This window comes from Saccostrea cucullata, unplaced genomic scaffold (assembly GCF_032062105.1).
Source record: "Saccostrea cucullata isolate Sc308-1 unplaced genomic scaffold, CSIRO_AGI_Scuc_v1 ctg477, whole genome shotgun sequence".
In the NCBI taxonomy this organism is placed as follows: Eukaryota; Metazoa; Mollusca; class Bivalvia; order Ostreida; family Ostreidae; genus Saccostrea; species Saccostrea cuccullata.
The window spans coordinates 50,379-76,370 of record NW_026930652.1 but is presented as its reverse complement, the minus strand read 5'-3'; the positions used below and the strand labels follow the sequence as shown (position 1 = coordinate 76,370).

The window sequence follows — 25,992 nt, the reverse complement described above, 5'->3', positions numbered from 1 at the left end:
CGAGACATTTTTAAGATAGTACCTTTAGTAAAAGATCTGAAGACTTACCTATGAACAAATTAAGTTCTTTGTAAAACAGTACCGAAACTTAAAATCTCGATAAGGATACATCAAGTGTCTTGGATATATATTTTTGGTGCTATCACTGACATTTTTATATTTTTAATCAATATTTTGCAATAACTACTTTTAAAATTTCATTTTCAATCACTTGGAAAACATTAAATTGCCGCACAGGTAAATTCCGAAAATGAAAAAAAAATGTCGGAAATGAAATTAAAAAATGTATGGGAAATGAAATAAAAAAAATATGTCGGAAATGCTATGCAGAAATACGGAAATGAAATGCAGTGATTTTCATAAATAAAAATATCCCCATTCTACAATAGTAACTTATATCATAGGGAATTCCTTTTATTTATGAAAAGAAATCCACAGAGTAAAGAGTTGATTCTTACACTGCGCGATCGAATCCCACTGTGGAACGTGCAATTGCACCTTTTCGGGCCTCTCAGATTGAAAATACTGGAGGAGTGTAGGATTTTAAAGAAGAAATTCAACTACATGTATATATTTTCAAGCATCAGACCAGGAGCAATTTATACCATAACTGGCACAAAGCAAATTTAGGAATTCCTGAGAGTATGCCTTCTGTCATTAAACATTTTTATTATTTACAGCAGCTAGGAATGAAAACAACAACATAAGGGATAAAAAGTGATAAATGGGTTTAATTCTTATCAATGACTCCAAATCTTAATTTTAATTACAAAGAAAAAATGATTAAAACTTAAAAGCAGATGCATTATAATGGAAATAATTCTTTGATGAAATCAATTTGAAAAAAAAAAAAACAAGTACAGGAACTGATGATTGTGGTAATGGTAAGATGGTGATGATGGCGGTGGTGGTGCTGAGTGGTTATATGACGTCATTTAATTGAACTGCCACACGTCATGTATACGAATTCTTCGTTGATGTCCTGCAACTTTGGGGGAAATGTTTAAATTTTAATACAGTTTTCTCAACTTCATTACGATTATCTCAAATACATTCGGTTTCCTACAGCGGAACTTAATTGTATTCTCTTCGATTCCCGTCTTATGATCTACGGATTTAAGCTGATGCTGAAGTCTCTTTATCTGTAATAATAAAATTGATTTGTTTTAAATAACTGTAGACTGGGGGATATTGTAAAGGATTTAGGATCAACAAGAAACACGTCTGAAGTTTGAGATGCAATGAGCCCGACTTTAAATATTAAAAGTGTCCCAGAGATGGTACTTACATTAAAAACAGTTTCATCCCTGTCCTCCAAAATTCTTATGAAACGCTTTGCTGCCTTCTCATTTCCTGAAGAAAAAAATCTTATTAGTTTTGATGAAAATTATATCTGATTATTCTAAACGGAATTGAAAATTTAACGGAGAAAAATTAAAAATAAAAAAAAACTTTATGAAATACTGTACTGTTTCAACGTAAAAATGTTTGGTTGTTAATACCTGGTATAACAAACACAATGAATTAAACTTACCACAGTTGGCCAAGTGCTGCAAATGCTGAGACCACAGATTGTTGTGAATGGCAATGGCTTTTTCCGAAATAGTGTTTTTCTTTAGGACCTCGAGGAACAAATGGGAGAATATCAAAAATCTCTTCTGTTGCACTGGTAATAAAAACATATACCGGTATATACAACGGGTTTGTAATCTTCTGAGAACTTTTTGCAAATTGAATTTTTTTTTTTGAATTTATATATATATATATATACATTTCATTGTCTTACCAGCAACGTCTTTCTTTTCGGAATACACAAATCCATATCTATCCGTGGTTTCTTTCCCAAAGAGAAATATTGCCATTTGTAAAATGTTTCGTCTCTAGAAAGTAAATGAAAAGGAATAATACAATGGACATTCCTGATTACATTAAATACATTTCATATTCACTGATTTATTTAAAATAGTTTAGAACTTTATTAATTTCCTAAAAAACAAAATTATCAAAATAAAAAGTTTCCGTTGAAGCTTACCACTGTGGCCATTGTTCCAGTCTTTGTTTTCGACAAATAATCCGTCAAACTCGATAAAAGACATTGTTCAATCGTTTTATCTCGCAAAATCTCCATCTTTTAAGATAATAAATGATTTACGGTCGCAGATTAATCCAAATGTTTTCTGGCCGACAAGAAATGGTTCGCAACCTTTGTGACGCTCATTCATTATGACGTGTCTCATTATGACGTCATCATATTGATGACTTGCTCTAACCCGATCGTTATTTTTATGCCCCAGTAAACGAAGTTTCGGGGTTATACAGTTTTTGTCGTGTCCGTCCGTCTGTCTGTCTAGCTGTCTCTCAATCTGTCTGTTTGTCCGCAAAAACTTTAACATTGCCCAATCCATAACTTTTGATTTACTGGAGCTAACTGTTATGTCTTTCATATTTCACATGTGTATTCCTTGTGACAAGACTTTTTTTTTGAGTACCACCAAATTGACCCTTTGACCTTAACCTTGGAGTTTGACCCACTTTTACACAAATATTCCAAACTTTTACTTACTTTGGCAATATCTTTTGAACAGTAGATACCAGGACTTTTATGCTTCACATATGTATTCTTTGTAAAAATATCTTTCATTGGATAATAACAACGTTGACACTTTTAACTTGGAAATTTCTGTACTTGTGAAAAAAACTTTAACCTTGGCCATAAGTTTTGAACGGCAAATGCTAGTGCTTTCATACTTCACAAGTCCAATCCTTGTGAGAAGACCTTTCATTGGATATCAATAACTTTGACCCTTTGACCTTGGCCATGGAGTAACTTACTTTTAAAAAGCAAACCTTAACCATTACTTTTAAAGGGTTAGGGCTAGAGCTTCAATACGTAATATTAGTAATATATTTAATCCTCGTGGCAAGACCTTTTATTGGATACCAATTATTTGGACCTTGAACTTGGAGATTTTCGTCCTTATGGAAACCTTTAACATTGACCCTTTGACCTTGGAGTTTGACCTATTTTTAAAAAGCAAACCTTGACTACGTGGCCATACGCGTACGGGGGCACCTTAACCATTACTATGGGGCATCAGTGTTCACAAACACATCTTGTTTATTAGATCAATGATCGCTTTTCGTTATCTTTGGCTTTTTTTTAATTTTGATAATTTTCCAACTGGGACATTATAATTCTCAAGCGACGACATATCTAGGTGCAGGAACTCAGACCCTTAACAACGTTTTTTCAAAGTAATTAAAATTAGATCTTTGATCCGCTCCAGTTTGATCGCTACACAAAGTAGCGATCAAACTGGAGCGGATCAAAGATCTAATTTTAATTAGATTGGTGATTTCTCAAAACTTAAATAATTTGACAAACCCATTAAAACACTTAAAATTCCTATTTTGTGAAAGGGGGTGGGCTTTTCTATAAGTTTTTTCAAATGCTTGGCTTTTCCAGCATTTGACAGTACTGCTGTAGAAAGTTGGGTGACAGCATATACATATATTAAAACTGCATAAAAATGTTTCCAGAAAAAGACCACCCCCCCCCCCACACACACACACACGCACATACACCCTACTGGGTGACAAGAGCTATACCGGTAAACAATGCTATTCATTGTCCTCCAAAAAAAGTTAACATTAATAGTAAAAAAAAAATGAAGGGTGGATGAGGTGGTTTTACGGCACAAATGAGAAAACTGGGGGGGGGGGGGGGGCTATTCACGGTATTCTTTTTTATTTCGGACAGATACATACATCAATTTTTCTTTTAGGACATTTAAAAAGCCCATTCATACATTACAAATCAGGAGCAGAGCAAACAATGACCTCTAAAAGATGATCATAAAAAAGGTTGGATCAGGTGCCATGAAAGAATGAGTCTCCCCTGTTGAGTGGTCACACCCTAGCTGTGCATGGTATCTTTGGGATATCGTCTGAATGGAAATAAATACCGGTATAGTTACATGTAATCACTTGATAATACGCCGTCGATAAAATTGTATCAAAATGTCTATAGCTGCAGGCCACAACAATTTTATTTTCTCATATATTTGAGATTTTTATTAAATCCTGCTTAATATAAATCATGACATATGAATTCAAAAATAAGTCTGCTAATAACGGACACACAAATGGCATCTATGGGAATTCAAACATTGTAGAAAACCTTCAAAAACCACGTAGATATTGTCAAGCAGACATTTCAAGCATTCTTTTTAATATCAACTTCAGAGTACTTGTGTCAGTACAATTTGCAAACGACCAATGACAAGATACATTGATTTAAGATTTCTACTTTTAATAAAAAGACAGCAGTGGGTGATGTTAAATTGCACTAAACTCAAAATAGAATCAAAATCAAATTGTCTTTCCCCCTAATTCAGCCTGTCGTAAAGGTTGGAAACATTGATTGAAATACTGCCTTGGTCCGCCTTCCATTTACTGTATCAAGAAAGACAACTGTACTTTACATACGAGGCATTCCGAGTAGAAAAGGTCGTACACAGAAAAAATGGCTGCTGCAGCGAGGAACGTGAGATCTCTACTGAATATTAGCCGTTTAATGGTTCAAAACACGGCATGTAGAGCGAGTGCTGTATCCATGGTCTATAACAGACACTCTTCCAGTTTAAACAGATATCCTAAATTCCCAACAAATCAGTTATGTCAAGTACGTATTAACAAAGCCGGTGTGTGGTAAAAATGCGTAGGTCACGAATTTTGTTGTTGTTGTTGTTAATTTCACAAAGTGTATGTTACAGATCAAACAGATGAAGTTCTTCCTTCTCGTTTATTTTTCTTGCATTATTTACGAAAAATAAAATATGGCGACAATAAATTAGGCACGTCAACGGGGAAACGTAATGTTAGAATTTTGGAGAAAATTCGGGATTAATGTTTACATCACAGACTAAATTATTGTATCCGAAATACACTCATAAGTTGGATAACACTCTTATTTAAATAAAAACAAAAACAAAAAAAAATTCCTTTCATTTGATTTACAGAATTTGTGAAACTTGAAATTAAATTTTTGCCAATTTAAATTTTGTCAGTGACAAATAAAATCAATACATTATGGGGTTATAAAGGGACAAATGTATCTAAGTTTGTTTCAACGTATATTACAACAAGGACACCATAAAGCATAGCATCCTGTCACAAAGAGCATATCTAATATTTGGGGTTGAGTGCAGATACTTTTAGATAAGCTCGTCAAACCACAGGTGCCATTTGTTTTGTATGTATGTTGCATTAATCGAAGTCTGGTTACTCAGAACAGTGCAGATTTTAATAAAAAACATTTAACTTATGATTTATCTGCTATATATCCATTAAAATCAAGACAAACTAATTATTTTCTTGGAATGTCTTAATTGTTACCTGTAAGAATGTAGTTTGCGGCAAGATGCATTTTACTAAGGATTATGGGATCAAAGGTAACTGCGGGGAAATTTTTTTTTTGATCAATGTGCAAATTCTGAATTTTCTCTTCACCCAGGCATTGCTTTAAGAGCTTGGAGTGATATGCAGCACTTTGTTCTGCTCGCTGTGCTTGCTATAAATCAAGGCAGCATTTGATATTGATTCTGATGAAAATTACTTCACTTCATTTTCACACAGCTTTAAAACTCACTCACTCACCCACAAACAAACATACACACAATCGTGGAAACTGAAAGCTTTACAGCATTTCTGATATTTGTCAGACTGTGAAAAGATATCATTTTAATATCCTTTCAGTTTTTCATACTGACTGACTGTAACAGAGTATCATTTTTTTTCAGTGAATAAATTACAGTATTTCACTGAAAAAAAAGTAATAAATTGATATATTGAATTACAGGTGCAGCCACAGCAAATTCAGAGGCGGAATGCTGCAGGCAAACCCGTGTACACGATGGACGAAGTAGAAAAGAGGATTATGATTACTCTACAGTTATTCGATAAGATAAACCCAGAAAAGGTATATCCTGTAAATGTATTATATTTAGCGTGTACGATATTTGGTGGAAATTGATTTTTGAATAAGTTAGTGTAGATTTGATTTAGCACATTTCTTCATATTCTTATTTATGTGTATATGTGCAAGACATTTAGCTTTGTATTTGATTTAGCGGTTGCTGTCTTCCGCTAAAGCCGCTAAAAAGAATTCATGGCCAAATGTAATATGTTTACAGTACATGTAATTGAACAGGGATTAAAGATTTTTTAAGTCATTTTAAATATTTGGATATTGATTTGTAAAGCACTTTTTTGTCTCATTCAAGTCATACTCTCTTGCACTATAAGGAAGCCTAATCAAAACAAGCATGCAGTTATGACTTCCATGCCTCTTTGATATACAGAATTATCCTTGGTATCATACAATAAAATGTGCTTATAGCAAACACACTTGCAATGAATTGACTTTCAGAGCAAAGTGATTTTTAGCTCTACTGGTCAGAGACCAGAAGAGCTTATGCGATAGTAATGCGTCCGTCGTCCGTCCGTCTGTCTGTCTGTCCGTCTGTCTGTCTGTCTGTAAACAATTTTTCAAAATGCTACTCCTCCTACAGTTTTGGTCTGATTTCAATATAACTTGGCACACAAGTAGACTACACTAAGATACATAATTCTGTGTATCGGTTTTTGATTTCGATTGTTGCCGTGGTTACTAAAAATATAAATTTCTGTGAAATGCTTTCAAAATGCTACTCCTCCTACAGTTTTGGACAGATTTCAGTCTCCCTTGGCCCACAAGTAGACTACACTAAGATACATAATTCTGTGTATCGGTTTTTGATTTCGATGAACGGTGTTGCCTTCTTTCAAAATGCTACTCCTCCTACAGTTTTGGTCTGATTTCAATATAACTTGGGAAACAAGTAGACTACACTAAGATACATAATTCTATGTATCAGTTTTTGATTTCGATGAATGGTGTTGCCGTGGTTACTAAAAATAGAAATTTCTGTGAAATTCTTTCAAAATGCTACTCCTCCTACAGTTTTAATCTGATTTCAGTATAACTGGGCACACAAGTAGACTACACTAAGATACATAATTCTGTATATCGGTTTTTGATTTTGATGAACGGTTTTGCCGTGGTTACTAAAAATAGAAATTTCTGTCAAATTCTTTCAAAATGCTACTCCTCCTACAGTTTTGGTCTGATTTCAATATAACTTGGCACACAAGTAGACTACACTAAGATACATAATTCTGTGTATCGGTTTTTAATATCGATGAATGGTGTTGCTGTGGTTACTAAAAATAGAAATTTCTGTGAAATTCTTTCAAAATGCTACTCCTCCTACAGTTTTGGTTTGATTTCAATATAACTTGGCACACATGTAGACTACACTAAAATACATAATTCTGTATATCGGATTTTGATTTCAATGAACGGTGTTGCCGTGGGTACTAAAAATAGAAATTTCTGTCAAATTCTTTCAAAATGCTACTCCTCCTACAGTTTTGGTCTGATTTCAATATAACTTGGCACACAAGTAGACTACACTAAGATACATAATTCTGTATATCGGTTTTTGATTTTGATGAACGGTGTTGCTGTTGTTACTAAAAATAGAAATTTCTGTGAAATTCTTTCAAAATGCTACACCTACTACAGTTTTGGTCTGATTTCAATATAACTTGGCACACAAGTAGACTACACTAAGGTACATAATTCTGTATGTCATTTTTTCACTTCAATGAATGGTGTTGCCATGGTTACTAAAAATAGAAATTTCTGTTAAATACTCTCAAAATGCTACTCCAAATACAGTTTTAGTCTAATTATAATATAATGTGGCATGCAAGTAGACTACACTAAGAACATAAAGAGACTTAATCAAGAATCATTATATTTATTGCTGTTGAAAAGTTTCAATTTCCAACTGCCTAAGTACTTTTCTCTTCCTTTGCTATAAGTACAAACCAGTAGAGCTTCAGTCTCGACAGAGACTTCTGGTTATTTCTCATAACTTTAAAATATACTGTACATGTACATGAATTGGCATATTCAAAATTTAGTGGAAATAAGCAGTTTAGAGTTGTTAGCATAATCATGAATTAGTGCTAGACATGTTCATGCCTTGTTTTGTATTAGAAAATGATTTCTTATCGGTATTCATGAATTAGCGTATTTTTGTCCACTCCAAAGCCGCTAAAAATATGAAGCCCCCTTTTTTTAGTACATGTACAGTATTTATATTCAATTTGTTAACTTAAACTTATTAATATATATAATAAATTACACCTACAAAGCCATTAAAATCGTCCTTTCCTGGCACTTCGTCATAAGTGTGTTTCACTACCAGTATATTGATGTCGCATAAAAAAATCCTCACAAAATATCTATGTACTGTAAATCACGTTTTATTCACGAGAACCTAATTTTCGTGTAATTACGCGAGACAATGAGCTTGTGAAAATTTCATTCTCACATTTGAAAATATTCCGTACGATTATATAGAGGAAAAACAACAATTCGTGAAAATCATGTCTCACTTATAAAGAGTCAATAACTATCGCGCGAAAATAAGGTGTCGCTTAAATTTAGTGATCTACAGTACATAGTCCAATAATTTTGTTTATACCATTCTTGTTTAATACTTTTAAGCTAAGGGGTTGGACCATTTCATTAGGATAACAGGATAACATTGTAAAGTAAACTTATATAATTTTTTTTTCTGTAGCTGACATTGGAGTCACACTTTATGAAGGATCTGGGATTAGACAGTCTGGACCAAGTAGAAATAATAATGGCTATTGAGGATGAATTTGGTAGGTTCATTACAGTGATATATTGCTATTATTATTTTTTTTTTTTGCCTGAATTTTGCTACAGTTTTAATTATTAATTGAAAAATAAAAACACAATCAAAATATTTGTTAAAAAAACATTTCCTTCTTCCCAAGGTGATTATTAATGTGATTTGAATAATGAATACTATGACATCCATTTCTCTTCGACATATCAATGTTATTTGGGATACTGATGTTTGAGATATTGAAGATTAAGGTCATGCAACACATTCCTCAAAAATATATAATTTTTCTAAGAATTTGTCATTGAAGTATAGGTACTTAAACAAGTTTCCTCACAAAAAATTAGGGTACCTTACCAGACATTTGGACAAGATACCACATGGTCATATTTGTTATATAACCCCTATGAGTAATTTTCTAAATGACCTCTATCACAATTTTTGGTGTACTTATATTTAAAAACATTTTGAAAACATTGTAGAAATCAAAAGAGAATGAATAATATGAATTATTTTTGATATAATACCAGAGATACATTACATATAATTGAGGAATGTGTCATATGGCCTTAACAGTAAATATTACAGAATTGGTACCCAAGATTATATTATATTAAAAGTTAAAATTTGTTTAGCATTAGCTTATTGTGGTTTTTGGTTTGTGGGAAGTTTTAGGTACACTACATGAAGATATTTCTTGATTTTACAAAAATATTTTTTTAAGTTATCAAAGGGTGGAAATTAAATACATGTAATAGAATTAAAAAAAAAATAATAATAATAATCTGGTTACAGGCATGGAAATTCCTGATGATGATGGAGAACAATTAATGACACCAGCTATGCTTAAACAATATATATGTGATAAAGAAGATGTATATGAATGATCCAAGAAGAGGAAAAATCAATAAAGGTAGGACATTTGTAAATACCCTTTAGCTAATAAGTACAAAATGTCTCAACTTTTTAATAAAAGCAAAGGGGAGGGGATGACTTGTAAAACGAATTATATTGAAAAAGGTGCTAATCTAGACAATTACTCATGATCAACTAATGATGATGCTGATGTGAATTAAAATTGACATTTTTGAAGTTACTGCTATAATAAAGCAACATTTTAAAACAATGTAGCCACACATCTTAATATGTCGCTCTTTTCTTATTACAGACTACCATTGATGTGTTTTGAAGACCAACACAACTGGAATATAGATGAATAAAGACTTGTGCTTTAGAGACTATAAAGTTATGAGAGACTGAAATCTTACTTGTATATGTTTGCTATTACAATTATAAAAAGAACATTGGTGTGTTTCTTTTTGTTATTATGTAGATTTATTATGAAGTTTTATGTAAAACAGTCAGCTTTATTGCAAGAGTGGGGGTGGGGGTAAACCCTTTGAATGAAAATTTCCAGGTTAAGTAAGTGAGCAGAAAGGGCTGGGTGGATAAAGCACGGAAAATGCATATAAAAAGCAAATTTGTTTGATGAAGTTAATATTTAGAGAATGCTTTTATTGATAATACTACCTTATAAGCAAAATTTTTAGCGAGGGTTTAATTTTGGCATTATTAGCGAGGGTGCAAGATCGCTAAAATTGAATATCACTAAAAATTAATTGCGCTTTATTTGTAAAAGCTTCTTGAGTGAGGTTTTTAAAATCACTAAAATTACACATTGCTAAAAATTAAATCATTTTTTTAAGGACAAATCGCTAAATTTGCGTCTCGCTAAAATTTCCACTTATACGGTAATAGATAATAACTTTGACAATTCATTTCTGTGGTAAAAAAAACAAGAGGCCCAGGGGCCACATCACTCACCTGAGCAAATCGGCTTGGAAAAAGCACAAATCAGAGCAGAACTGAAAAGTTTACTGAAAGGGGGAAGGGTGCTTGAATTTTAATACTACTTGAGAATGCCTTCATATTAACACAGCATATGACTTTACTGTCCTTGATACAAAGATTTTTTAAAAACATTTTCTTCCTATATATAACTTCATAATAATTTGAATTTGATTCCCCATTGTTTTCCTCCTTACCCAAAAGAGCCATGATTTGAATAAATTTAAACCTTCGATACATGAGGATGCTTACATGTCAGTATGACTAAGCATAGCTTTTCTGTTCTTGGGATTTTTCCCTTTTTTTATGTAAAACTTTGATCCACCATTGTGGCCCCACCCTACCCTTGGGGATTATGATTTGAACAAATTTAATTCTACACTACCCAAAAATGCTTGCATATAGATACTAGTATCACTAATCATGGCATTGCTATTCTTAAGAAGACGATTTCTGTAAATATATTTTAATGTAAAAGGATCCCCCATTGTGGTCCCAACCTATCCCTGGGGGTTATGATTTGATCAAACTAGAATCTACTCTACCTGAGGATGTTTCCACATAAATATCACTAATCATGACTTTGAAGTACTTGAGAAGACAATTTTAAAAGATTTCCCTATCTAGTCCTATGTAAAACTTTGATCAGCCATTTTAGCCCCACCCTACTCCCCGGGGGTCATGATTTGAAAAAAAAACTTGAATCTACACTACCTGAGGATGATTTCACATGAGTTTCATTTTTCCTGGCCCAGTGGTTCTTGAGAGGAAGATTTTTAAAGATTTTTCCTATATACTCCTATGTAAAACTTCGATCGGCCATTGTGGCCCCACCCTACCCCCAGGGGTCATGATTTGAATAAATTTGAATCTACACTACCTGAGGATGATTTCACGTGAGTTTCATTTTCCTGGCCCTGTGGTTCTTGAGAAGAAGGTTTTTAAAGATTTTCCCTATATACTCCTCTGTAAAGCTTTGATCCGCCATTGTGGCCCCACCCTATCTCCAGGGGTCATGATTTGAACAAACTTGAATCTACACTACCTGAGGATGCTTCCACATGAGTTTCATCTTTTTTGGCCCGGGGGCGTGGCCCTTCATTTGAACAAACTTGAATCCCCTTCACCTAAGGATACTTTGTGCCAAGTTTGATTGAAATTGGCCCAGTGGTTCTTGAGAAGAAGATGAAAATGTGAAAAGTTTACGACGACGCCAACGACGACGACAGACAACGGACAAATTTTGATCAGAAAAGCTCACTTGAGCCTTCGGCTCAGGTGAGCTAAAAATGAGGTGTCTGTGGGGACTGAACACAAGAGATAATAATTTGGAATACCAACTGTGTTATTGAACACATTTCCCACCTAATCAGGCATGCAATTGCTTTTCTTCAATATGACCCTTGAATAACAGGACTTGAGTTAATTGTAGGAAACTTAAGGATGGTGTGCCCCATAGAGGTATTCTGTATCCTTTCTTCACATTTTTCTATAGTGTATAAATTTACTTGCATTATTTGAAGATGTTATTTAAGAAATCTGTAGGAAAGACCCAATCATATAGAAAAATTTGGCTTAGGATGAGGAAATGGTAAATTTTTGTTTTCTTTGCAAGTGCTATTTCACAGATGAATAATTTCAATGGATGTTAGATATATTACTTTTGGGGACAAAAGTTTAAAGCAATATGAGCTGCATGTTTGACATTGGCAAAAAATGTTGCAAATTTGTAATTAACTTTTTCAATGACAGAAAAGTAGAATATTTATAAACTTCTGTTGTTCATATTTGCTATGAAAGAACTTTAAATAAGCTTTGATTGAAGCAAAATTGAATTATTGTCGTCCTGTACAATAATGATTTCTTATATAATACTGCATATTCAGTTGTACAGGAATATTTCTTCTGAAACATTTTTAAACTTTACTTTGGTTTAATTCATCATAAGAGTTTAGATTACATACAAATTAATCATAAAAACAAATTTGCCAACAAAATAAAATTCTCAAAAATGCAGCTCATATTGTTTTAACACTTTCATTTCCAGAAAATATCTTTATAGGTCTGTAGGCTTTTGCAGTGAAATTTTATATCTAATTAAAGGAGATTCCTGAGTTTAAAGTAAAAAAAAAATATTCATCACAAGACATTCACTAGACAATAACTTAAGTTTGAGCTTTCTTAAATAAAACATTTTAATAACAAAACTTATGTCCTAAGAGTTGTTTTAACTCATTAATCAAGATTTTCAAAAATGACCATTGAAATTAAATGTTTCACTCTGATTGTGTATGTGGAAATAATGAAGCCACAGCTCTATTCAAGTTTTTCCTCAAGGAAGATGGTTTTTGTTGCATGAAAAATCAGAACAAGTTCCTGTGGACTTATCCTTAACTGGATTTTCAAAAATTGCTAATTGTAAAATAGCTGAAACAAGAGGCTTTTGTGTGGGCTTTTTTAATTAACCAAAGTATCAATATTGAACATTACAAAATTCTATTACATGTGGATTGATGATGGTTCATGAGTCAGGTTATGGTTCCTCCTGCAAAGATTTCTTTTAAATTTCCTTTCATCAGATCACAGTCTATGGTCTTATTGCAAGGTCATGTTCTAAGTCTTTAACTTGATGATATTTTAAGAAATAAAAAGCCACTAGACAAAACTGATGTTCACCTGAATCACCTTGCCCCTACCATCCCTCAAACAAGTTTTTAAAGCTGAACACAACTCCTAAATAGTCATATGCCTTTTTTGATATTACTATGATATCAGCACCAAAATACCTTTACACTCTTCGCATTCATTTATACACCCGACTGCTTTATTGTCGTGGGTATCGACATGGAATGGAGACCTGTGTTCCTGCTGGTTATCTTGCATTAACTTAAATTGGACTTATGTTTGTATACTGCACTGACCTGTGCAACTATGGCAAGTTTCTTTGATATCTTACTTTTCTGCATTAGAAGAATATATAGTTATTTTTTTGTGGCTACCAAGTGCTGTATAGCATATGTCCTTTAAAACTGGTGATGACTTATTACACTGAAAACAGAGACTAAGTCAGCTGCTTTATATAGAGGACCTCAGTCATAACAAGAGTCTGATCAAATATGGCAGACATATTCCTTTTACGAATCATGTTTAGCTTGAAGATTGTTTCTCTTCTTATTCCTAAGAATTTTTTTTAAACCATTGTACTGCTCCAATCTAGCTCCCAAGGATTATGATTTAACCTCAACATGAGCTTCTGTGTTAAAAGTATCTGACTTTCTTTCTCATAACTCTTTTAGCCAAACTCAACACAAAACATATGTCAGTAAAGAGGTTCTTTTTTTTTCAAATGATGGACAACACCCCATTTCAAGGGGAGATGATCAAGAAAAGGCAATAATTAGATGATTATCAAAGTAAATAGATAAAGATTCTATGATAGCTGCATTGTTTTAATATTACATGTACTAATGCAATCTCCCATGCAGAGTTGTCGTTCGTTCCTCTCTCAGACACCTCTGCAATGGGCTCACGTCAAGATTTTTGACATAACGTATAAAACGTGATATTTGAAGAATTGTTTCAATTTAAATTAATAGTTCTGGATTGATTTAGTAAATTTCTATCTGAAAACTCAGACATAAGCATAGAAATGGAATTGTAATGAATTAAAACAAACGCACTATTTCTCGTGTTTAACACTGTGTATACGCGAGCCAACGACAGAGGTGAATGTAGGAGCCGATGGTAGAGAGTGGTACTAATGCTCTCCAATTTTTTAAACAACCGTATATCTGGAATGGTACAAACATTAGACAAAGATTATTCAAATGTTACCTATTTATTATGGGATCTGATGTATAATAAAACATTTAGTATAGGTTTACATTAAACAGCAAAGAAAATGTGATTTCTGGAGATTTGCCACAGTTTTCTTTGTTCACTAAAATCACACCCAAATCAATCTGTATTCAAAATACTATTTCTTAACTTCAAGGTAAATTTCAAATATTTTACTAGGATTTAATTTATTGAAATTGTGCTTGGAAAAAAATCTAATAAAACAGTGAATAACGAAATATGCCTAACCTCGACTGGATTGGAAGCCTTTTTTTATATACAATATCATTCTTTATACACAGAGAAAAAATCCTTTTTGTATGCAATGCCCAGAAAACAAAATCAATCAATGAAGCTTTAATTACAACTACAGTAACAAAAATTAAAAATATTTCCACTGATATATAAATCAACTCAGTTGAAATAATATTCTACTTGCTCAACCTGGTGATGCAAGTCAGTTGACTTGAATGGAATCTGCAAGACTGCAGTTGAAAATAATATACAAGATCAGTTGAGACTGACAATATTAGTGACTCCTTAAAGCTACATGAAAATGTTGTTCACCAATAATTATTTGTTCTACCACATTGGATACAAACTGAATCGTTTATGGAAACCAATACACAATAAAGCACTCTCATTAACAAATACCAATTCATATACAAATATAAAAAGAAAAAAAAAAAAATATTTGAATAAAATTTATATTAAGATTTATATATTTTTAATAATCTATAACAACTTATTTCAATATAAAAAAGACCTAGTACAAATTAGAAAATACATACATATTTAATATATACACACATATATATGTACACATACAATCAACTCTTCTATACTGAATGTGCATAGCTGCAATACACGAGGATCAGTAAGGCATTTTCTTACAGTGTGTGTCCGTTGTGTACAAACAGAGTTCTTATTTCAATAATAAGGAAATCAGTGTGCTTAATTTTCAACTGAATTCTAAAATCTATAGAGTTTGAATATTCATTACTTTTGTTTCTGGTTGTTTAAATTACTAAGAGTAACAAAAATAAAAATAGCAAACTTTTTAACAAGGCCACATTATGTTCTGTACAAAATTGTTGGAAACAACTTGTTTACAATTTTTTGATCTGAAATTGATCATAAATGAAAAGCTAACCCACCCCTTACTTTTCCAGTATCTAAATTTACAGAGTACAAGACTAAATGAAAATGACACTGAAACAACTCATCATGCATCAAATGCTACATCTTTTACAAAAACACAAAACGTATAAACCTATAGATTCTTCTTCTTGTTTTGGCAGAAGGCAATAACTGAAGATGTCTGACTAATTATCTTACTGAGGGTGTTCAATCATCTTCCTAATAATCAAAATAATGCATTGTGTGCAAGTACGTGTTATCTATTAAGGTGGGGTGTTTTAATCTTCAATGCCAGGGTTTCAGTAAGAAATATTCAATGCCATGATTTAGTTAATGCATACACATTAAAAAAAAAACACTATATAGAGTGAAACAATAAATGGATTAGCAATAGTAACTTAATAAAGACCCAGTTCTCAGGTTTAAGAAAAGAAACAAAGAGTTACAAAGAAAAGACCAACCCCCTATTCTAATGTACAGCGTGCTACATTATGCATTCTTATTCTCATTGAATGATAGAATCACTATGTCTGAATAGCTAGAGAAAAAATCGAAGAAATCCTGTAGCAGCCCTCAACTGAAGTCCTCTAAGATAAAAAGAAGTCTGTCATAACTTTGTTCTGTTATAATACTTTACACTTCTTCTTCTTTGGCTTGGCTTTGGGGCACAGTACTGCTCGGATGGCCTCGTCAAAAACGTTTTTAAGACCCTTCTGTGTCAGTGCCGAGCACTCGAGATATTTGACAGCGTTGATTTCCTTGGCCATAGCAAGGCCTTGTGGGTAGGTGATGGGCGCCAGCCTCTTTTCTTTTAGCTTCTCCACCGTTTCTCTGTCCTCTCGTAAATCTAGCTTGGTCCCCACGAGAATGATGGGTGTGTTGGGACAATGATGGCTGACTTCTGGGTACCACTGAAAATCCAAATAAACATTGTTGGCCGACATATTTAATAATTCATCTGGATTATAACACTAATGCAATACCGTTCTACATTTATATTTTTAAACGAATATTTGCTTTAACAACATGAATTCTTATTTAAATGAGCGATTATAAAATAAATGTCAAAAATAAATCAACATGTGTTTCAAAATTTAACGTTTAATATGAAAATAATGTCTTTGTCTTTCGCTTTGTTTTGATCAATGCAGAGCATTTTCAATGCACTTTAAAAGTACTGTAAGTTTGCTTTACCTTGGCTCGAACATTTTCAAAGCTAGCGGGACTAATCAAGGAAAAACAAATGAGAAACACATCCTGAAAGAAAAATTAGATCAAATTCAGCAACAAGTAACACATCAACTTACATTCAAACCAGACTGTTTACTGATTGTGACCGTTAAACTTACTGTCTGTGGATAACTCAGGGGACGTAACCTGTCGTAGTCTTCCTGTCCGGCGGTATCCCACAATCCTAGATTTATGGGTTTCCCATCAACCATCACATTAGCTGAGTAGTTGTCAAATCTGTAATAAAATTTAAACATTTTTTACATGATTAAAGCAAAAACTAAATATCAAGAATATTCATCATGTTTGGGAGAAAATTATACTGTTACCTTCATCAATATTAAATCCCAAATACAGGTACAAATATCAGTACATATGTATCAACTAATGGTTTTATTTTTTTTTCTATCAAATATTTCATGAAAAATTCCAGTTTATTTTCTGCACATTTAAATACCATTCTGGGCTCTATGAATAAGAGAACCTCATTCTGCAATTGTACTATATTGTTTGGGTATAAAAGAGGATAAAAAATCCAAACTTTTTAATTTAATAATATTTATTAAATGTCAATATGAATCAATATATACAAAGATGCACATTTTTAATGAGATTGAAGCACTGTACATAAATTTAAGCTAAGATGTAGGGGTGTTTTAGGACATTATTTCATTTCAAATAAAAACAAACGTCTAATAAAGATTTAAAATAAAAAGAGAAAAGAATAAAGAGACACATCAACATATGATATAAATCATTGGAGTAGATATATATTAAATTTTTTTCAAGAATAATTTACAAATTATAGTCACTTGTCTTCATCTTCAAAATTACAAAACATGTCCATTACTGTTCAAATATAACAAAAACTTTAATCAATCACTAATTTCACGCCAACTGTCACTTGATTCAGAAATAGAAAATGATTAATTGTAAAATATTCATATATACAAAAAGTTCAATTTGTTTAATATACTGTATGTATACAAAGATATTTATACATTTGAGACAAAATATATGGTACATTATTTACAATATATACATTTTATGTCTAAGGTTTAACTTGATAAAAGCATTTGAGACTTAGAAAAAACACAATTTAAAACACATCGTCTTTCTGTGTTCATTTCCATTGTTTTGAAACATGTATATTATTCTTATCAGGTATCATCCTCTACCTTAAATTTTACTCCAAACTGTTGTTCATTTGCTTTCTTAGGCATTTCAAAAATTTTCAAATGAAATTTTATTCTTAAAAAAAAAAAAACCAAATTAACAAGACTAGATGGTGATAAATGTAGACAAATACGTTGGAGAAACAATCACAATAACTCTTGAATATTATAATGCTATCAATCATGGCAAAATGGAATGTTCTTGAACATTTTTTATCTAAGTCTTATATCCTTCTCATAGTAACACGCATCCTTTCTTGGCTTTTGTTTTGGGCTTTGGACAGAGCACAGCTCGTATTGCTTCATCGAACACCATTTTTAAACCCTTCTGGGTGAGGGCGGAGCATTCTAGGTATTTCACGCATCCCAGCTCTTTGGCTAGTGCCAGCCCCTGGGGGTAAGTGATGGGGGACAATTTCTTCTCCTTCAGCTTCTCGATGGTATCTTTGTCATCCCTCAAATCAAGCTTGGTTCCCACCAGGATGGTTGGGGCATTTGGACAATGGTGGTTCACTTCGGGGTACCACTGAAATTCACAATTAGTTTTTATGAAAAAAATGATATTAAAGACTGACTCGTATATTTCCTAAATATTGATGAACTGTGTAACATAATACAGTATGTTAATCTAAGTGTAAAGAAAGAACTATTTGAGCAAATTATCCTGCAGCATTAGGATCAACTGGTGGTGGATCTAGAAATTTTGGAAAAACTAAGGAGAAAAGTTACCATTATTGAGAAGCCCCCATCCCCCTCCAAGGAGAAAGGTAAAGGAAGCATATTTTCACATTAACAAGTAAGTTTAATTGAAAATCTTTAGATGGGAGGACTAATTAGGTAGTTGAAAATGAAAAAGGAGACCCATAAACCCTTGGTAACTCCCTCCTCCTTATAAAATTGTCTTTCAATTTCAAAATAAAAATCTAAACTATATGTATTGTTTTTATAGCAAAATACGACAGCTGTAAAACATTTTAAAATTTTGCACACAGTATGTACCATTCTATTTACCGGTAATACAATGTGGATTAAATAAATTTTCAACCCACATTATTAAACAAGTAACAATGTTAAATAGCATCCTTAAAAGTACTATGCACAGACTTTCAAACTGAAAACACCCTCTGATCTATTTTCAGCAATCAGTTACTTATTGGACATTTACATGTACCGGTATCTGCAACAATTCACTAGAAATCTCGACAAATTAATCAATGTACTTCCTTTTTTTAGACGAGTACACTGTATATTAGTGCATAAACCAGGATGTACATTACAATATGTACCAATACTGAACACCTACACTTCTACAAACAGACTGTTTAATACTAATTAGGTTCTAATTGCTAATAAATACAGAATGTCAAAAGAGTGTTGACATAAAAACCATGATCCATCCCCTAGTACCATAAACACCCTAAATAAAATGCTTCCAAATATTCAAATGCAACTTTTTCCTCCTGCCAGTGATCAGTGCTAGTCATGCTAGATAGAATTAATTTTAAAAGTGCTTATCATATGCCTAGAACAGATCAAGGGCATGTATTACATGTATGTATAATATACAGCCCCACTTTACTTTCATAACTGTAAATTCTAGTTGAAGCATAATGGGTATACACATATTAAAACCAAGGAAAAAGAAGAAAAGGAAGAAAAACACTCAAAAGCTGAATTATTTGAACAGGAAAACTTTTAAAAAATATGAAAATGACATACTTGAATTTCATTCATGTCTATACACAAACTACTAACACAAGGGGGAAATATACAAATACACAAATTACTAACACAAGGGGGAAATACTTGCAAAGGCTTTAAATCATTTTTTCAAAATCATTGCAGACCTGCCCTTTCAGTTTCACTTCAAGTATCCTTCAATCTTAGATTTGCCGAGATCTTATTTTAGTTAATTTTAAAGCTTGGAAAGACATTCTAGTACACTCTATGTGACTACAGCCAAAAATCTTTATCTTTCCAACCACTTTCATCAGGGGATTAGGAGAGGGATAATAAAGAAAAGGATCAAATTTATGGATCTTATCTAAATTTGGTGTTTCTCTAAACATTAATTAATTAATTTCCATCATAAAACCTATGCATGAATGCTACTGTGCAAATATTTATCACCAGTTTCCAAATTTAGTCATATCACTGTTGACATGCATATATCATGAAAGATTACAGTGATAACCAGAGTAACAATACATTGTGCAAATATTTACTTGGAATAATTTACATGCACAACACTCTCAATAGATTCTGACCTCATGAATTTATCTCTCCCCTGTGTTACCTTTCATCCAATTCCATCTTTTTTCATGTTAAATCAGACTATACTCTTTAAGATACATGTACCCCATTCCTCTTTGTGCAACCCAAGTACATGTACTTTCTAAAATTGTTGTTTACACTATACATACCTTAGCTCTAATGTTTTCAAAACTAGCTGGACTGATCAGAGAGAAACACATCAGAAAGACATCCTGAAAATTTCAACAACAACAAAAATGTCAATATTATATAATCTGTTCTTTATCTATTTTATAATCTGTGAACTTCACATTTTCAAAATTCCTAAAGAGTGAATTAATTTAATTTTTTTGAAACTGCATTAATATTTGTCTTCATTGAAAATTTCTACAGTGTTTTTAACTGCTCATAACCTGAAATTCCAAAAGAACTCAAAAAAGTTATAGAAACTCTAGAATTAGGTAAGAATACAGATGCTAATTTACTCACTGTCTGTGGGTAACTCAGGGGACGTAACCTGTCGTAGTCTTCCTGTCCGGCGGTATCCCACAATCCTAGATTTATGGGTTTCCCATCAACCATCACATTTGCTGAGTAGTTGTCAAATCTACAATATTTTATGTCGTTTAATATAAGATGTGTGCATTATTTTAACACATTCAGGACCCCTTTGAAAATATGCAAAGAATGTTCAAGACAAGACAGAAATCCCTTTATTATAGGGATTGAAAAATTTCAAAAAAGTCTAGCAAGATCATCATATATATTTGCATGCTATGAAAAGAGTTTTGCATATATACTCAATGTTAATATATTTATTGGCTATAAATTCATGCTACAGAAGCAAGAGAAACAAAGCACACATTTTTCTCATTATATAAACTCTCCTTATCTAATATTGTAACTTGAGTACAAAATTCAAACAAGAACCATCCGTTCTAGTCTAACTTGCAGAAAACAATGTATAGAGCCCCATTGTTTTTGACAGCGGCCTTTAAGAAATGCATAACTGATCTAATCTATAAGTTTTTTTTTCAGGTCAAAGGTACATATTTATGACAACAAACATATTTACTGTGACTGGTTTTACTTCCTGCTCTTTGATAACCTGAATTTACTACAGCTAAGGCAACAGCTAATGATAAAGCAATTGCTTACTTATCACTTTAAAATATCATGAGGGCATTTCCCTATTCATTACATTAAAACTGTACACTGTATATATACAATTGCATTTTACATGAAGGTCACAGTACAGTAATTGAAAACTTTTTTCATCTAAGATTTCTGTTAAACTAGATCTGGGTCCAGTATCAAGTGACAGCTAGTCTTTAGTCCTCTATAATTAAAAGTGCTGACTACAAAATAAACCTCAAACTTTGCAGACAGCATGACCCATCAGCTGATGACTAGCATTTTTTTTTTTTGGACAGTTTTACCTCTTCACCACTATAGAGAAATCTCTAATCTTGAGTTTATATCTCAATTTTTTTCAATATCTTGAAATCTGGGTAGCTTAACAGTATTTAAACTGTATTCTTATTAGAAATCACATCTGTAAGAATACAGAACTTCCACTGATATATTTGAAAACTAGTTTTAAATACATGTAAATTTTTTAAAGAAATCTTTTTTCTAATGCATAATATATGACAATTGCCACTATTTCTGTGTTTAGAAAGGTAAATGATTATATGACAGCCTCCCTCTGTATTCCATTCGTCTAATGGGATATATCCAAGTGCGATGGAAGTCCAAACATCCCTTTTATTTTGAATCCTTAGATAGCTCAAAATTTAATCTCAGTCACTTCAAGGTTTGAAGTAATGAGGTTTGACTGTATGTGTGCAAATTTGGCTTTTTAGGTTCTCCTCTCAGTGAAGTTTCAGACTAGATGTTAAGTATCTTCTTAAGATTGAGTTTATAAGAAGGATGTATTTTGTCAACTTAAACTTAGACAAACAGGAAATAATACATGTACATACCAAGCTTTGTTCTTTAAAATATATCTACATTTTCTTTGTTTTTTGAAGCAGAACCAAATTTTTATTCACTTACTAATGTATATTTTGCTTAGTGCATGCATACAGAAACACAGAGGCATAGCTCCCTAATGATTTTTATCCTTGTCTTTATCTTAACCTTGAAAAAAATTTACAATTTTTGAGAAATAAGAGTGGACTTGACACATATGTGACTTATAAAAGCTGCAGATCAGGGTCAAAGTGATTATGTTGACATACAGGATAACATGTACAGATACTATGAAGAAACCTAACACAAGAAACACCAGAGCTAGAATAAAAGCTGATCCCCCTACTTAACACCGACTTCCTGAAACACTCATGTCCCATGCTACTTTTTATTTCTCCTATCTCTAAATCGCTTTCTCTGTGAGCTCAATTTACTGTTGTGTAAACTGTTAAATCTATCAAGGATAAGAATCTTCTCTCATTTCATAATTATATTGTGCAGTGGTGAAGAGGGCCAAAGCAGGTTATGAATGAATATAATTAAAGCAGCCAGGTACCATGGTTTTTAAATCCCCTTCATGAGAGGACTTCTATGCCAGTTAGTTAAGAATCAATTAACAATAAAAGCATTCAGACTCTAAAGGGTTAGCTACACTTTTCAAAGCGCACACCAATTTAGCCACACCACTACATTTAGTAAAATCCTCTATTTCTCACTTCTAGAGATTCACTGTTACTTACCATGTGCTTTTGCTCATCTTCACGGACAATGGTTACAGGGTATTCTTGTCTTCTTCTTATGGTAATATTCTCCAGATTGGACATTCACCTTCCATTCATACATTATTGTGAAATGCTTTTTTTTTTTGCAGCTTTGTCCCTTTCCCTCTCTCATTTATATGCAAGGCAAACACTTAAGCAATTTTAAAATCATTGTCCAAGCATTGTTACGTGTGTTTCAATTTAATGATCCTCTGTGATCAAGAAATGTTACTTTGGCAACAAGACAGAAATTTCCCAAATAACTGTGCACACAATGATTATGCCGATTGCAAATGCTGAACAGCTTTTGCAGCAAAAAGAATGTTTATAAATGTCGATTCAATTTGACAATCAAGATGAAAGTAGTATTTCATAAAGATGCTTTGATTAACAGATATATATGTTAATTTGTGAAAGATTCAAGTGATACAGTCAATATCACAGAATATACATGCACAAGAAAAAGTAAGATGTTCACAAGCATAAATTTGAAGATTTATCCCTCCCTTTCATATTTTAAATGAAAATTCAAATATTAATCATAAACAAACATTTAACATGGTTTCTAAACCAAAAAGTAATAAAATTCATAAACTTAAACATCATACACTGTAAACATGGATATTTACACATATTTGTCAATTACATGAATTAATACCATTAGCACATTTCAAGGGGAGGTTATTTTTAACAATACTAGAATTACATATTGCTAAATCTTAATAAGGCATTATTTGAAGGTGTTGATATGCACAGGATATTTTCAAAAAACCATTTTTGTTCTGTATTGTGTCCCCATTAGTAAATGTCCCATGTTTACAATTCTTTTTTGTGGAGACTGGCTTTCAAAAATGATATCCGATCCTGTCATTTATAATTTAAATTTATATTAAAAAAAAAAATTATCTTCAAGCAACTTGGTAATTTCTTTACTTAGTGAAAACAATTTTTAGCCATATGAGCTAGTATATATATCAACAAAAGTTGATATCTAATGAGATTATAACATGTGTGAATGCTCAAATGCTGTAGTTTTGTAACAATAATGATTTTCATCAGGAAAAGGTTTGGGTATTTCCATTATTAATTGATTAACGGCATTGGATTATATTAGGTGAGACTGTAATATATTTTCGATTCTCCTCCGTTATCTTTGCCTGTTGCATACACAGCTGCATTACAAATCATATTCAAGATTTTCTTTATTTCTTCAAAATATTAATAATATAACAACATGTATGGGAGTATACACTTAATGTGTCTTAGTTGTGTTTCATTAATTATGCCATGGTCATGTGTTACACTTTAAGATTTTCAATGGACATCTGACTTTGTCAGATTAAAAGAGAGTGTGGTTGTTTTCTCAGTAAATGATAATTTTAAATGGGAAAAATTAATTACTCTATTTAAGAAAAGTGAAATTAATTTAAAAATTAATATATCACAAGTTTTTGCTGCTGTCCAGGCCGTGTATATAGCTATGTATAGGTCATTGGTGCATCTACTAGTCTAAGACTTTTTAATGTGCCTGACTCCAATGCTACAGTAGCTGCTACTTACACTGTTGGGATGTATTCCCCGGGAAAAGCATTTGTGGTATAGCTGATGAGAAGACATGTTTTACCCACAGCTCTGAAATAGGAAAGATTCAGAAAATCAGTAATAAGGAACTTATGGATGGTGAATTATTTTTAATTCTGCATGTTGGTCTATATTGATTTTATACTGCTTTACAATACATTGTGACATTTTATATATTTTATAACATTTCAGATAATGGGACTATTTATTAAAATTAATTTCATAAAACTTTGAATGATGTGCATTGTGGCAACATATTAGAAAAAAAAAGTAAGAATAAATACAAATAGATAGAACAACATGTTTTGACTATGATGCCATAAAACATGTTAGTCATCCAATCACATTTATTAGTTCACGCACATGTCCAAAGGCCATGCACCAGTAATTCTTTAATCCCTTGTGGACATGTGAATCACTGACCATTGTCTTATAGGGATAAAGATTAGGTTAACTTAACACAGTAAATATATATCCAAACACTTCGTGTAGATGACGCTTAATCACAGGAAGTTTGACATTTTATGCAAGTTTTACTCTTGACCTCTTCAACTTCCTAGTTTAAATACCGTTATTTTCTCTCTCAATGCAAAACACAAGCGAATAAGTAAACAAATTTTTACAGTATAAAGTTAATTTCATAGAAGCTTTCTTTACATATGTTTGAACTTATCGAAAACAAACAGGCATTATTTAATGTAAAAGAAAGTGTAAATGTACTAAAACAGGACTTCTTTCAAAGTCCGCTTAGCTTCGCCTCTCGACACACAGGCACCTGTCTCGATTAAAAACTTCTAAATGACTTACCCGTCCCCGACAACAACACATTTGATCGCCTGCATAATTAATCAAGTGTTAAATTAACTATCTATCAGATAAGTATTTTGGCCCGGCAAACTTCTTGGACCTCTCCCTTTTACTCTTCTGAAATATGGCTGTCGTCGAATAAATAGCCCGAATTCGCTGTCCTATTTTTAGACAACCGAAAATAAACGAGAACTCCCGGATGTAAAGTAAGGGGCCGCCTAATGTCATGCAAAAATAATGTTAAAAATTATCAATCCGAGTGTTTTCTTCATTCTTTAAGATTAAAGTAATAATTATTTATCAATTTTTAAGTTTCTCATTGATATTATTTGCTGAAATATTTTGTTATTGATATAAAATTAATTACTCTAATTTTAGAAAATTAAGAAATGTATTTTTAGTATCAAAAGATGAAGTTTAAAACCAAACTGCGTTGACCATACATTTCCGTAACGTGTTTGATCTATTTTTATACCTTATATTGATTTCTATTTTTGATTTTTACAAATACTATAGTATTTAAGTAAAGACACTTAAATATAAATCAGTACTTCAAACTTTATCTACGGATTAAAAATACACCTTATCTTGGCTGAACAAAATTTTAGAGTAGCTCAA

At 32.2% G+C, this 25,992-nt stretch overlaps 3 protein-coding genes across 3 annotated transcripts; 1 reads left to right on the top strand and 2 right to left on the bottom strand.

Moving 5' to 3' along the window:
* Positions 1-738: 738 nt before the first annotated feature.
* Positions 739-2,212, bottom strand: LOC134229465 (uncharacterized). Its single transcript, XM_062711215.1, has 5 exons — positions 2,033-2,212; positions 1,787-1,880; positions 1,535-1,666; positions 1,289-1,353; positions 739-1,142 (listed from the first exon to the last, which is right to left on the bottom strand). Exons 1-5 carry the CDS (start codon positions 2,126-2,128, stop codon positions 1,011-1,013), a joined length of 519 nt encoding a protein of 172 aa, XP_062567199.1. The 5' UTR covers positions 2,129-2,212; the 3' UTR covers positions 739-1,010.
* A 2,276-nt stretch (positions 2,213-4,488) lies between these two features.
* Positions 4,489-10,070, top strand: LOC134229464 (acyl carrier protein, mitochondrial-like). The gene is made up of 5 exons (XM_062711214.1): positions 4,489-4,684; positions 5,861-5,980; positions 8,697-8,784; positions 9,564-9,681; positions 9,937-10,070. The coding sequence occupies exons 1-4, from the start codon at positions 4,526-4,528 to the stop codon at positions 9,653-9,655; spliced, it is 459 nt and encodes a 152-aa protein (XP_062567198.1). The 5' UTR covers positions 4,489-4,525; the 3' UTR covers positions 9,656-9,681; positions 9,937-10,070.
* A 4,365-nt stretch (positions 10,071-14,435) lies between these two features.
* Positions 14,436-25,548, bottom strand: LOC134229472 (ras-related C3 botulinum toxin substrate 1). Its single transcript, XM_062711225.1, has 7 exons — positions 25,375-25,548; positions 24,547-24,618; positions 20,741-20,858; positions 20,422-20,484; positions 18,246-18,524; positions 16,788-16,850; positions 14,436-16,504 (listed from the first exon to the last, which is right to left on the bottom strand). The coding sequence occupies exons 1-7, from the start codon at positions 25,407-25,409 to the stop codon at positions 16,217-16,219; spliced, it is 918 nt and encodes a 305-aa protein (XP_062567209.1). The 5' UTR covers positions 25,410-25,548; the 3' UTR covers positions 14,436-16,216.
* Between the last annotated feature and the right edge of the window lie 444 nt (positions 25,549-25,992).